At 37.1% G+C, this 15741-nt stretch overlaps 1 protein-coding gene and 1 long non-coding RNA gene across 2 annotated transcripts; both read left to right on the top strand.

The window, feature by feature from the left end:
- The first annotated feature begins 6569 nt into the window (after positions 1-6569).
- Positions 6570-7981, top strand: LOC127086047 (uncharacterized). The gene is made up of 3 exons (XR_007789385.1): positions 6570-6948; positions 7164-7346; positions 7588-7981. It is a non-coding gene; the product is annotated as an uncharacterized LOC127086047 (long non-coding RNA).
- A 1615-nt stretch (positions 7982-9596) lies between these two features.
- Positions 9597-11446, top strand: LOC127086046 (protein CUP-SHAPED COTYLEDON 3). The gene is made up of 3 exons (XM_051026726.1): positions 9597-9915; positions 10084-10358; positions 10633-11446. The coding sequence occupies exons 1-3, from the start codon at positions 9705-9707 to the stop codon at positions 11167-11169; spliced, it is 1023 nt and encodes a 340-aa protein (XP_050882683.1). The 5' UTR covers positions 9597-9704; the 3' UTR covers positions 11170-11446.
- The last annotated feature ends 4295 nt before the right edge of the window (positions 11447-15741 follow it).

Raw genomic sequence — 15741 nt, forward strand, 5'->3', positions numbered from 1 at the left:
AGCAGAACAGAACAACTTGTTTTCCCTTGACAGAACATTATACTTCACTGGAGCTACTTATCTACAACAATACTCACTCAGATATCTGTGCACTAATCTTACAACAAAACCATCAATTTATTTATATGTTTACTATGTCATAACAGTTTAAGATTGATGAACAGATTACATTTCATTGATGAACACATTACAAGTTCAACATTACATTGCTGAAAAACACTAATGACATAACAATTACATGACAGACTCATTAGACTAACTTAACCATAGCTGCTATCAACATCCATGACAGACCAATTACAAACATTAACCATAAATTTTTCCTCTTTTCCATTGCAATCTTTTTCTTCAGTTTTTCTAACTTGTTAAGCTTTCCGACTCTGCAATCTATCTCCTCAACAATCTCTTTAGCAAATTCAATCAAATAAGCCTTGTTGACTTCACATTGGCGGCATCCGGACGGATTGGTTTCTTTCACTGCAAACTCACTGACCAAATCATCCCACAAAAATAAACCGCACCCATTCTGCAATTTGAGACAAACACCACCAACAATTAATTTCGAAATCAAACTCAAAATAATAAAATGCTTCAAAATTGCTCACCATATAATTCCTGCATTTCCAAAATTTGCGACCGGGGTTTTCAATTGACTTGGAGACGAACAACTTCATGGTTTCATTGCATCCACATCTTGGGAAGCCGTTTCCAACTTCACTCGTGGAAGATGCCTTGCTGCCACCCATAACCCAGATGAAGGGGACACGGACGAAGATGAAAAGAGGGATGGATTTGGGGTAGGGATGGATTTCACGAAGAGAGAGGGATGGATTTGGGATAGGGATGGATTTCACGAAGAGAGAGAGGGATGGATTTGGAACCCTAAAATCTAGTTTATGCCATGCTGGAGATTCACATGTGAAAATAAAAAAATTAAAAAGCCACGTCTGAAATAAAAAACCAAGACTCCATGCCACCTGGATATTAGGGGGTTCTATGAAGGAATCTACATAACATAAGGGGGGTATTGAAAAAATAACTTTACCAGGGGGGTATTCCTAAACTCGCTAACATTACAGGGGGGTAAAGTGTAATTAACCCTTTTTTATAAGGTTCACTTCACAAGAATAATTATATGTTTAAATTTTTTTTCAATGGATTAATCCTTGATATATATAATTATTTGATTGGATCATTGCTCACAAGTGTACGAGATATTAGAAAAATTCTATTGTATTAACAACATAAACCGTCATACACTACTTGTATCATTGAACCTTGTGTACTATGTCATCTTTCTCTCAATTTAAATTTAATGTTTTAAATGAGAAACCACCATATTTGATTTTCAAATGATAAATTTATTGAATATCAAAGAATAAGCTACCAAAATATCAAGAAGTGTTCACCAAAGAACAATGAATAATTGGCCTTGTGAAACATTGATCAGGTGGTATATCAAAAGATAGTATTTATGCATCATGGTTTGATATTCACTTGTTGATAATTTTTTCTGACAATATGTTGGCAGATGCATTTTGAGTCCATATAATTGTATACACTAATATTTTCCATGTTTTATTTCTTGAGAATAAGTTACTTAGAGAATTCTAAATAGGTTTCAAACACATAAAACAAACATGAGAGAATAAAATTATTCTCTTACATATGATTATCATCAAAATTATATTTAAAGATCATTTTTCTTCAAACAACTTTACTTAAACGATAACCTTGATCCATTTATATCATGTATGAGTTATCCTATTCCCCATAATGATCGTGTTCTTTATTGTCTTGACCGAGTAAACCAAACATGTGTTACTCACAAGTATTTTGATGTTAGGATTATAGAATGCTATACTTTGTTATTAAATCTAAAGAGATGTCTACTATATGAACAAAGTTAAAGATAAAAAAGGATACAGTATAGTATCCATGTGTTTATAGAAAGAAGGCATATATTCTCTCTCTTAACTTATCGCAAACTTCTCCCCCTTACCCCAGGGTTTGTGGCGGCCCCTTCCAGTTCTTTCTATTTTCTCTACTATATTTATGGTGATTTGTTTCTGTTTTTTTCCTAAGTTTTCTCCTGATGTTACTCATTTGGCTTCTGCTCATGGATAAGTGGAAGAATATTCTGCTTACGAAGGAGGAGGAAGACGGAGTTATTAAGACAAGCGAAGAGATTAACAGTGAGGAAATATTCTAAAGGACCTTAGTAAAAAAATTGTGGAAGGAAAAAAAATCAACTTAAGAGAATTCTTAAGCACGATAGTTGGAACATGGGGGCTTAAAAACTCGGTAGAGATCCAAGAGCTGAACAAAAACCTATTTCTCTTTTGTTTTGTAACAAAGAGAGATATGGAATCGGTACTTCGGAACGGGCCTTGGAGCTTCGTTAGGCACCTTCTTGTGTTGGAAAGGGTTTCAGGTGAAAAGCAACCCTCAAATCTGAACATGCATTATGGGGTTTTTGGGGTCAGAATCTACGATCTTCTGTTAATGCTAAGATCGAAGGTGTGGGAAAGAAAATCATAAAGATCTTAAGATTTTTCGAGGAAATGGATACGAGGGAGGGCCATAGAAATGGAAAATTATTTATAATCAAGATTACGCTGGATCTTAACAATCCCCTGAAAAGAGAAATGATTGTTAGTTTCAAGGACAAAACCCACAAAGTCTTCTTCAAATACGAGAGACTCCTCACCTTTTTCTTTGTCTATGGCATAATTGGTCATCAGATAATAGATTTTGAAGCACTAGGAGAGTTGAGTGAAGAAGGTTACAAAGATATTGATGAACAAGAGCTATCTTATGGTCTGTGGCTAAGAGTTTCACCTCTACCAAAAGTCTTTGAAGAGCAAAGGTCGAATGAGGTAAGTTCAGGGACATGTAGCAAGAGTATTTTACAAGTGCCTTCGAGCCAAAGTAGATGTAATAAAAAATACAAGGAAAATGAGGGAGATATTTATGTAACATAAGAGACAAGGATCAAAATAGTAAGCATAAAGAAGCAAGGCTAGAAAACTGGGGACACAATGAGGAGAATCTGGAAATTGAAACGGTGGCAGAATCACTTGGGGTGGTGGAAATATAGGAGGATGCAAATATCGGAACTCAATTACAGGAATCAACTCAAAGAGGAAGAAATTGAGTAGAAAGAAAACAGGAAGGAAGCCCGACAAAGAACCCCTATGTATTAATGATATAGAGAATGGAAAATACCAACTTGTAGAGGTCCTTATTAGTGATGGGTCAATTGAATAGTTGGAGCTAAGGAACCAGAAGAGAAGGAAATCTGATGTAGAAGAGGTAGATACAAATCAAATACCAAAGGTGGTGTTAGAAGCCCAACACTGTCTTCCCCAATGAAAGTCTTGAGTTATAACTGTAGGGGTTTGGGGAATCCTCGTGCAGTTCAAGCCTTGCTAAGGCTCATTCTGCAGGAAAACCCTAACATGTTTTTCTTAATGGAAACCAGGCTAAAAAGTCAGGAGGTTAAGAAAATAAGAGCCATATATGGATTTGATTATTTTCATGTAATTGAATACAAAGGATTAGGCAAAGATAGAGCATGAAGTTTAATGCTATTATGGAATGAAGAGGTGTGGGTGAATTTATCTTCCTTTTCCTTTAATCATATAAGTGGAAGTGTTACTGATAGGGAAGATGGTCAACCCTAGGGATTTTCTGGGATATACGACTTCTTTGAAGAACATAACAAGAGGAAAACCTAGATTCTTATTCAAAATATTGAGAAGGAGGTAGGGAAAATGGATATGCTTAGAGGATTTCAATGATATTATGTATGAGAAAGAGAAACAAGGAGGAAACATCAGAACTTCGAGTCAATACTGTTAGGGCAGACAAACTCTAGATTCACATGGAGTGCATGATTTAATCTTTGAGGTCTACCCATTCACGTAAACCAATGGAAGATTAAAGGAGGCTAACATTTAGTGCAATTTAGATAAAGCTTTGAAAACTTAAACTTTCATAAATACATTTTCTCCTAGCAGAATTCTCCATCTCCTAAGGTATGGTTCTGACCACGCAGTAGTGAGAATTGATTTAGAATTCAATCAAGAAAGAAGCAATATGAGACCTAGTCACCTATTTCTTTTTGAAGAAGTGTGGCAATGGACGAAATGTGTGAAAATATGGTGAAACAATGTTACAAAGTACGCGAAGTGGGGGAGCAAAAAAGTTGAAAGCAGTTCAAGGTCTGGGAGAGGTCTTCAAGGAGTATAGGTCTGGAGCTATAAGGAAAGAGATCAATAGAATCAAAGAGAAGCTGAAAGAAAAAGGTAGTTGGACTCAGAGCGGTGGGGATTAAGTCTTACTAATTTATGGAAAATCAACGTGACAATCTCCTTAAAATTGAGGAATTTATCTGGAAACAATGTAGCAAAACAGTGTGGCTTAAATCAGGGAGTAAAAACGCAAGGTTCTTTCACGGGAAAGCGACACAAATGAAGAAAACAAACCAGATTCAAAAACTAAAATACGACAATAGTATATGATGTAGGGGTGATAGTTATTGTGAGAGTCTCTTCTTAAATTACTTCTTTGATTTTCTTGCTACATCCCATCCAATTAAAATAAGAACTTCGCATGAAGTTGTTAAGAGGGAGATTAGTTCTGACCAAAGGACTTATGTGCAACACTTTATAATGATCATGAAGTGGAAAAAGCTCTTCATCAAATGCATCCCTTAAAGGCTCCTGGGCCGGATGGGATCCATGCACTCTTTTATCAAATATATTAGCATAATGTTTGGAAGGGTGCCAATGCTTTGGTTTTAGATATTCTAAATAACAACCATGACCCCTCTGAGATTAACAAAACTTTCATAGCCCTGATTTCGAAAGGAAATAACCCTAGCTCCCCCAAGGATTTCAGGACAATAACCCTCTACAACGTGATCATGAAGCTGGTAACGAAGATGATAGCTAACAGAGTCAAATGTATCTTGCCTGACATCATTGATGAATAATATAGTGCTTTTGTTAAAAGGAGACTCATAATAGATAATGCTCTAATTGACCTTGAGCTCTTCCATTAGATGAAAAAGAAGACAAAAGGGAAGAGAGGTATGTTGTCCCTTAGGCTAGACAGGTCTAAAGATTATAACAGAATCGAGTGGAATTTTGTTGAAGGAACTTTGAAGGCAATGGGATTTATGGAGACAATGGTGATATTGGTCAAAATATGCATGGAAACCATCACCTACCACGTAAAGAACTCTCTCCTATGAGGGGACTCCGTCAAGGAGATCCTTTATCCCATTTCTTATTTATTCTTTGCGCAAATGTTTTATCTGGAATGTTGAAGAAGGAAGCAGAAGCAAGGAAAATCCATGGTATTCAGGTGGTGACGAAAGCACCAGTCATCACACACCTCCTATTTGCTGATGATAACCTGCTTTTCGCTCGGGCTTCAAGTACGAAAGCAAGCATTATTATGGTGACTCTAAAAAAGTACCAGGATTCATCAGGGGAGATGGTCAACCTTGAAAAATCAGAAGCATCATTCAGTCAAAACATGGAAGAAGAAGCTATAGAAATGATTCAAAATAGGATGAGAGTAAAGACTGTGGTTGCTCAGTCAAGGTACTTAGGTTTACCGACAATTCTTAGTAGATCGAAGAAGGCTATCTTTACCTAGGTGATTGATCGTGCCTAAAGAAAGTGAAAGGAAAAGTTTTTTTTCTAGGGATGGAAAAGAAGTCTTGATAAAATCGGTTGCTCAAGCCATACCCACGTATGTCATGAGTTGCTTCAGGGTGCTGCAATGAGATTTAATATCTTTTTGTCATATTTTGGTGGGGATCCTCCAAAGGCGACAAGAAAATTCACTAGGTGAGTTGGACTAAGTTGGCTAAGGCAAAAGGTATGAGAGGTATGACTTTTAGGGGAATTGGAGACTTTAACCTCAACCTGTTTGGGAAACATTTATGGTGGCTCTCAATAGGAGTGTTATCTTTGTTGGAAATGGTGTTGAAGAGCAGGTACTACCCAAGTACTACCATCATAGAAGAAAAACTGGGATTCACTCCTAGTTATGCTTGAAGAAGTATCCTAGGCTCTAAAGAACTTGTGAAGGAAATCTCGAGATGGAGGATTGGTAATGGTCTCAATGTAAAAGTCTGGCAAGATAACCGGCTCTCAAATCACTACGCCAAAAACTGGAATAGACAGCGCACCTTAGAGGGCGCTTTATTACAAAAGCGCACTCTAAAGTGAAGCGAAAAAATAAGGAGCGAACAACTGGAATAGACAGCGCACTTTAGAGGGCGCTTTTGTAATAAAGCGCCCTCTAAGGTGAAGCGAAAAAATAAGGAGGAGATAGAGAGACAACAATACAGGGCGCTTTTTAGAAAGCGCCCTCTAAGGTTACCCTTAGAGGGCGCTTTAAAAAAGCGCTCTATAAGTCCATGTGCATTTCCAGTTTATAAAGTGCTTTTGGAAAGCCTTAGAGAGCGCTTTCATAAGCGCCCTCTTAGGCCCCCTTTAGAGGGCGCTTTTTTTCCACAAGCGCCCTCTAAGGTCCCCTTTAGTAAACATTAAAATTATAACATACTGCGCGTTTTGTTATTTCACTCTCTGTTATTTTTGTTCTTTTTCACGTTAGGATTCTCACTGCTACGATTTTCGCTACTTCTAAGGCGTTCTCCTTCCACCTCTGTTAGATCTACGACGTTTCCTCCTTCTATTAATTCGTTGTTAGCTGTTCGATTTTGACACCATAGGTATTTTTCTAATCTTCATATTACTTGGTTTCTCTTCTGACGTTCGCTATTGTTCATTTTTGGTTTCATTTTTCTTGGTTCATACATTTATTGAGTATTCTGATGAATTCCGGAAGTCAAAGGGTCTCATCTTGGTTACTTCGGATGTATCTGCACGTGGAGTTGATTATCCAGATGTTACTCTTGTTGTACAGGTATATTTGGATCTCCTTCCTTGTTTCACTTGTGACTATATTACCAGCATGCTCGTGTCCATATGAATTTCTGTCCTGTTTAACGCATACTCGTAAGGACACTCAATACACACATTTGCTAAAAGTGCAAGCCTTTTTGATTATGATTTGCCAAATTATTTAACGCTTTTATTGATTTCAAATTGTCATGTTTCTTCCATTTCTACAATGAACAGGTTGGTCTACCGGCTGATAGAGAACAATATATACATCGACTAGGTAGAACGGGGCGAAGAGGAAAAGAAGGGCAGGGCATACTGCTACTAGCTCCTTGGGAAGAGTTCTTTTTAGCTACTGCAAAAGATTTACCTATTGGGAAAGCTCCGGTCCCTTCAGTTGATCCTGACACTAAGAAAAAGGTATACTTGGATATACAAGGGAGACAATTATTGATTTTCTTCTAATACTTTAGCTAGTTTTTAGACAAACAAACCAATATGTGGAGCAACGATTAGCTACGAGTTTGGCAGGATCGCGGTGTGTCACCATGATTTTGGCAAAAGCTAAATTTTAAAGCTTTAGCAAAATTACAATGCCACCTCGAGTTCATTAAACTCACTGTGATTCCAACGATGCACTTACATTTTAAATTGTTAACAGGTGGAAAGGGCTCTATCCAATGTGGAGATGAAAAATAAAGAAGCAGCATATCAGGCATGGCTTGGTTACTACAACTCTAACAAGAAAGTGGGGAAAGATAAGTATAGGTTAGTGGAGCTTGCAAATGAGTTCAGTCGATGCATGGGGCTTGATAGCCCTCCAGCTATTCCTAAGCTTGTCCTTGGCAAGATGGGTCTTAAAAATATCCCTGGTTTACGTTCCAAATAGGTTTCCATTCAATTTCTGATAACAGTCTTGTGAAAGAGAGAAATGTTCTTGAATTGAAATGCCCCCACTTATAGTTTGATTTTAAGACTTGAAACTTCTAAATTTCAACTATCATAGTAATTTTTTCTGTATATTTTGTACTTCTAGATGAATTATCATTTAACAAGTACTGCAGAAACTTCAGTGTCAGATGAATTTGTACTGTAAATCACTGATGCAAACTGTCTAAAATAGATATTCAATCATTAGTTTATGATTTAAAACATATACCTCGAATTGTTTTATATTTTGTGTGTTGAAAAATGATAAGAATATATTTTGATGTTTTTGCTTTAGTCATTCCCATTGTTATTTTATAATATTTTGTGTGTTGAAAAATGATAAGAATATACAGTTTTAGGTGTACTGCTTCAATATACAGGTTGTCTAAAATAAATAAAAAAATATAGCGCTTTTTAAAAAAAAATTTAAATAACCACCCACTTTAGAGGGCGCTTTCCAAAATAAGCGCCCTCTAAACCCTTTAAATTTCCACTTTAGAGGGCGCTTTCCAGTAAAAGCGCCCTCTAAACCCTTAAAAGTTTCCACTTTAGAGGGCGCTTTCCAGTAAAAGCGCCCTCTAAACCCTTAAAAGTTTCCACTTTAGAGGGCGCTTTCTTTAAAAAGCGCCCTCTAAAGTGGCCCTTAAAGGGCTTAAAGAGCCACTTTAGAGAGCGCTTTCACCAGGAAAAAAAGCGCTGTCTTTACCTATGCCAGCGCCAGATTAGAGGGCGCTTTAAAGCGCTGTTATAGGCCCAAAAAAGCGCCCTCTTTTCCCTTATTTGGCGTAGTGAATGCCACTGGATTTAAGATCCACATTCTTGCTCGAGGACTTGACAAAGGCAAGATAATGAGTAAGCTTATTGACGAGGACCTTTGTTGCTGGAAACATGATCTCATAAAAAAGCTTTATTGATCCCAATGTTAGCGCCCAAATCACAAGTATTCCACTTTCCCGGAGCCAACCCAATGATAAATTAACCTAACATTATGAAAAAAATGGGGTTATTCGATTAAAACGGCATATCACTTGCTTAGAAGTAAGAGGAAATTTGTTGTACCTGATCCTACATATCATAATAAAAAACGTCATATGGAGATCGAGAAAAAACATTCTTTCCACCAGAACGAAACTAATACAAAAAATATCAAGACCACACCTGAGTATCCTTTGTGTCACACATTTTTTCTTCATCGGTTTTTTTTAATAAAAATAATATTTAAATAAAAAAAATAAAAATGGATGATGTAATTATAAAATACATTAAAGTAACAATACCCCTACTTATAGTAATAAACGTTTGTTATTCTCTCACCACACAAAATTTATTTTTCTGACAGTACTGTTTATTTTTAAAAGTAAACAATCCTCCACTGTATGGTCTCTTAACACTCATAAATTAACTGTACCCTTGTATTTAAAGGCAATTCAATCTTACTTTTGCAGTGCATGCCACTTTTGCACACAAAATTAAAGTCTCAACCACAAACTTAAACAGGATAAATTAGAAACCAATAAACAAATAAGACAAAAAAATATATGATGTAATTATGCAGTCATAATTAACATGGATGCTGTTAACATAGTAGTAACTATTTAGATTTCATATTTTTTTATTTGGACTTGAAGATAATAATTTTAAAATTGAATTTTGTCATGTTAACGTTAATGAGGTCGGTTTCTACTTTCTGATATGTAGGCCCCTCATGTTCAGGTCTCTACTTATACCTCTTCACCTCCCCTTTTACGTTCATTCATTTTCATTCATCATCATCTACTCACTCCTCTTCCTCGTTTTCAGTTTCACAAACATATACACATCTCAGAGTTGTTAAGGAATTAAGCCATTATGATGTTAGCAATGGAAGAAGTACTGTGTGAACTTAGTGATCATGAAAAGAAAAACGACCAAGGTCTTCCACCTGGTTTCAGGTTTCACCCTACCGATGAAGAACTCATTACCTTTTATCTAGCTTCCAAAGTTTTCAAAAACACTTTTTTCAATAATGTCAAGTTTGCTGAAGTTGACCTCAACAGATGTGAGCCATGGGAACTTCCAGGTACATACACATATCCTCACTCACACCAACACACTCTCTGTAAATGTTTGCCACCGACAAGATATTACTTCTCTTTATAATTATTACTGGTGTCTCAGTGTCTGTGTGTCTGATGTCGATGTCTCAGTGTCTGTGTCTGAGTCTGTGTTCTATGCGTTGTGTGTATAGATATGGCAAAGATGGGAGAAAGAGAGTGGTATTTGTTCAGTTTGCGAGACAGAAAATACCCGACTGGTCTTAGAACAAATAGAGCAACTGGAGCTGGTTACTGGAAAGCCACTGGAAAGGACAAAGAAGTTTACAGTAACAACAGCACTAGGGCTTTACTTGGCATGAAGAAGACTCTTGTTTTCTACAAAGGAAGGGCCCCTCGTGGTGAAAAGACCAAATGGGTCATGCATGAGTATCGCTTACACACTCATCTTTCACCTTCAACTTGCAAGGTACGTAACTTACGTTAACCTACTTTACCTATAACCCTATAACTCTAATCTATGACAAATACACGTGCATGTGTCGTGTTAAACAAGTTATATATCTCTCTCTCTTCTCTTAATTTTTTTTTGTCTATTTTTGGGTTGATTCATGTGGCCATACAGAAACCACATCAAGTCATTTCTTTTCATATTCATAAACTTTACTTACCATTTTCACTTTTCTTCATATCTCTACTATTTGATGTGATTGACAATGTTTTTGGTTTTAAATTTTTGACAGGAAGAGTGGGTGATATGCAGGATATTTCATAAATCGGTGGAAAAAAGAAGTTCACTATTACTACAAGTTCAAGGACATTTAGGTGTTCATAATAATTCTAATTTAACCCCCCCAAAAAGCTGTCTACCCCCTCCTCTTCCTCCACCTTCATTTACACACTCTCATAATAATTTTCCATTACATGCATTTCAACCTTCATTCCAAGTTACAGACACCAGAAACAACAATAATCCATCTTTGGAACTACTCTTCAAGTCACAAACCATTCCAAAAACCGAGGCTATGTTCTATGAACAATACCAGCCACAATCCATAGAGGAAGCTATTAACCTGAGATGGAATATTGACAACAATAATAGTAATGATTTTCAAAACCTATCATTACCTGTTGAGATGGATGCTGAACTGATTGCATTCTCAGGAGCTGCTGCTACAGATGATGAATTTACGTCAACACCCTTTATTAACAGTAGAGGAATAGTAGCCTTAGATGCTCCTATGGGAATTGATTCTTGGCCACAGGCTCAGCTTGTTTAAACTAGCTACATACATGTATTATGTATTTGTACACGTACATGTACATGTACTACGTACTATGTAGTGTACTTCTGTATACAGACATAGGGTAACTACTACGTACTAACTCTACATGTGTAGAATAAATAATTGTGTACTGTGCCTATGTCAAGCTAGAGCTAGATAGATGATCTTGTAATAGTGGATGAGTATTGATTTGTAGTAATAACTTTATGTGGCTATGAATATGAATGTTGGACTTCATATGGGGCTTAATTTGATTTGAATGTTTTTGTTATATGCATGTATCATATGTTGTTTGTTTTTAATGTTAAACTAATAAAAGTTGTGCAATTACTATCCCGTCTTTGTTCTTAATACGTAGATTTGTGTTAACTTTGTTTAGCATTTTTTTTTATATTTTCTATTTCTCTTGCTTGAAAAGAAAAGGAATCAATTTTAATGAAATATTAAATTGTGTCTATGGCTCTCCAGTTCGAATATTTCTTCAGGAGAAAGAAAAACAAAATAAATAAAAGTGTGGTCAACCTAGGTTTCTTTTGGGGAAGAAGAGGAGTAAAAAGTGTGGCCAACCTAAGATAGTGTGGGTCAAATGAGTGGATGCGAATAAATTTAATGAGTGGATGCGAACAAATTTAATGAGTTAGGAGGTCTTGGTGTTCGGACCGACTATATCTATCCTGACCGACTACCATGAAGGAACAACACTTTTTCTATAATCTTCTTAGCACACGAGACCACCATAAAGGAATAACACTCTTTCTATAATCTTCTTAGCACACAAGAACTATCACTTTAATGATAAAAAAGGATCTCAACTACAATTGCATCCATCGAATCTCCACAATCTACTTCTAACGAATAACGAGTTTGTTATTCTCTCTCTATTATATATAGAGAATGCGTCAAATTCAGGTAACAAGTTTATAATTCAATTTCACTTCACTCTTCTCCCTCACATACTGACTTGAGCGTTAGAGTACTAACCTTGAAAGTCAGCCCCCTTTCCACTACGTCTAAACTTTGATATGCCGTCACTGGTGCTCTTCAATCCATTCCTGGTTCTGGAAAGGAACAGTGACCCAATTTGTGGTAACCGACTTTTGATTCCTACGATTTCCATGATTTCACGTTCGCTCACTAATTCATTAGTTCGTTACCTCCTCAGTTCATCGAATCAAGAACATACTGAATCGAGCATAAAGATCCAACACATTGGATCTAGTCAAGCATCATCTCAATCTCGATTCCTAGAATTTCCAAATCTTTAGTTCCCATGACTTCAAGTGATAGTTGGACCCAAAGCTACTCGATCCGCCAACGCGTGCGAAGATGTCGTTCCTGCTTTAGCAACGATCAATCAACCACCTCTACCTCCTCCGTAAGGCATTGAAAATCCTATAACATCGGTTCCATTACATTCAGATTTAGTCCAGGCATTGAAAATCCTGGAACACAAATGTCCAGATCTATTCAAGTTACTTTGGTCGAACCTCCTGTTCCACCTCTAGTCTTGTAACTAAAAGCCTTATTTGACCTCCAAGTCTTACAAGTAAATCTTAGAGTGCAAGGTGCTAACATGTTATTGAAGAGTGCAGATAACATCGTTCGACAACAAACTTCACACATATTTTAAGAAATACTGCAACTCCTTGAAGAAAGCCTATACAACGCCCCCTTGCGGAAATAGTGTCCAAGGGGTTGCGTTAAGAAGGACTCATACTGTCGTCTCGAAGCTGACTGAAGCAAAGAAAAATGAAGCTCATAAATCGAGAGATCAACATAGGAGCAAGAAGCAATATACTCCTCCTCAAAGCCCCGGGGTAGACCGAGGCAGTCACACTCCTTCTCTGACTCAAGCAGAGAATTAACGACAAAGGCGCATAAGAAGCATTCATTATCTATAAGGATTTTGGAAAGCAGGATACCGATATTCATGGATGTTGATTCTAAGTGTTGGCAACAATTTTGGTAAAACAAAGAATGTTCACAAGATGTTATGTGTGATGTCTTAACATAAGATATCCTATGTACCTGCTGGAGTTCAAGAACATGTTCATGCAGGATTGTTTCAGAATGCCACATACAATGCCATGGCTTCTGATATTGGATGTACCTGCTGGAGCTTAAATGAAAGACATGTTCATGCAGGATTGTTTCAGATGACATACACAAGGTCATGGCATCTGATATGGTTGTACCTGCTGGAAGTTATAAAAGAAATTGTTGGATTATGCAGGATTTTTCCAGGATGTCAGACCCGATGTCATGACATCCTGTACACAGAATATTCAGTGTGAATGTTTGGTGTTTTGTGATTGCACAATTAATGGCAATCTTTGTATGATTGAAGATTTGATTAGCTGGCGCATTCAATCATGGATTACAACCAAATTTACTTATTTTCCAAGGAGATCTAACCGGCTGTTATAAAAAGATTTGATTGGAAAATAGATTTAGGGTTTTCAAGATGTCCAAGCCCAGCTGGATGCTTCTATAAAAAGGGACTTAGAAAACCTGTTTGAACACACAACCAATACTGAGCGAAATATAGAGAGAGATAGGGTTTGTGTCTGTTTAGTCGTGAGACTTGTAAGCCATTCAAGTCATCCATTGATGATTGAATTGGACTAATTTGTGGTTGTAATTTGTCACTCTAAAGCTGTTAAGCAAGAGTGTGTGTCTTCTTGATCAAAGCTGTGAAGCAAGATCAAGAGTGTGTCTTCTTGATTGAAACTGTGAAGTAAAATCAAGAGTGTGTAATTGAAAAGTATTTTCTTTTCTCAAGGGATTATTGTTTAAGATCATAGGTGTGATTGTAGGGAAGTGAGTGGATTCTCATATCTAAGAGTGCTTAGGTAGAAATTGCACGGGTAGAGATTAGGTGAGAAAGACTGTAACTTGTTGAAGTGTACGGAGAGTCTTTGAACTAATTCTATTTTAGTGAATTTCCTTCTTGGCTTGGTAGCCCCCAGACGTAGGTGAGTTGCACCGAACTGGATTAAAAATTGCTTGTGTCTGTTGCTTTACCATTCTGTATCTTTATCCTATTTGTGTTAACAGATATTAGTGTCGTGACATTATCTTCGACATCTTATATCTGATACCAAAATTTCAATTGGTATCAGAGCAGGCATCCTACTCTGGTTCTGGGTGAGATCTAGGGACAATACTTTCTGGTACAATGGAGAGAGATGGAGGATCTGTTCATAGGCCCCCAATTTTGGATGGCTCTAACTATGACTATTGTAAACCTCGAATGGTAGCTTTTTTAAAATCTCTTGATAACAAGGCTTGGAAAGCTGTGTTAACAGGTTGGGTGCATCCTGTCATTACTAAAGAAGGAGAAGCCACTACTGAGAAGAAGCCTGAAGAGCAATGGTCCAAGGAGGAGGATGATCTAGCCCTTGGAAATTCTAAAGCTTTGAATGCCTTATTTAACGGAGTAGACAAAAATATTTTCAGGTTCGTAAACAACTGTGAAGTGGCCAAAGATGCTTGGGAAATTCTCAAGACCTCTCATGAAGGCACCTCTAGGGTTAAGATGTCTAGGCTTCAGCTGCTCACCTCCAAGTTTGAAAACTTAAGGATGAAAGAAGATGAAAACATTCATGAATTTCACATGAGTATCCTTGAAATTGCTAATGCCTCAGGAGCCTTGGGAGAGAAGATGACAAATGAAAAACTGGTAAGGAAAATACTCAGGTCACTCCCTAAGAGATTTGCAATGAAGGTGACTGCCATAGAAGAGTCTCAAGACATTTCCAACATGAGGGTAGATGAGCTAATTGGTTCCCTCCAAACCTTTGAGATGGGATTGAATGATGGTTTTGAAAAGAAAACAAAGAGCATGGCCTTTATGTCAAACACAGAAGAGGATAAGAGTCAGGAGGTTGATGAAGATTTGGTCAATGAAGTAGCAATGCTGGGAAGACAATTCAATAAACTGTTGAAAAAATGGATGTAAGATCTAAGACAAATGTCAAGAACATCTCATCTGACATCAGTAAATCCAACAATGCTGGAAGAAGAGCAAAATCAGATGAGAAGCTCAAAGAGGTACAATGCTATGAATGTGATGGGCATGGACACATCAGGACTGAATGTGGAACCTACCTCAAGAAACAGAAGATGAGTCTTGCTGCCACTTGGTCTGATGAGAGTGAAACAGAGGAGGCTGTAAATCTTGTGACTGCTTTGACAGGAAGATGGGGATATGATGAAGACTCAAGTGATGGTGAAGTAACCTTTGAAGAATTGGCCTCTACCTACAGAAAGCTGTGTCACAAAAGTGTAGAGCTGAGCAAACAGGTTGAAAACCAGAAGAAAGAAATAACTCAACTTGAGAATGAGAAGGTAGAATACTTGGAAACCATCTCCAATTTACAAACAGAAGCAGTAGTTCTGAATGCCAAGCTTGTTGAAAATCCACAAGCTGAAAGTCAGAAGATAGCACAGCTGGAAAGAGATAAGGCAGACCATGTGAAAACCATATCTAAGTTTAAAACTGAAGTCATGTTTCTAAATTCTAAACTAGAAGAGATGACCAAGTATGTAAGGATGTTAAGCAAT

Source organism: Lathyrus oleraceus, chromosome 5 (genome assembly GCF_024323335.1).
Source record: "Lathyrus oleraceus cultivar Zhongwan6 chromosome 5, CAAS_Psat_ZW6_1.0, whole genome shotgun sequence".
Lineage (NCBI taxonomy): Eukaryota > Viridiplantae > Streptophyta > Magnoliopsida > Fabales > Fabaceae > Lathyrus > Lathyrus oleraceus.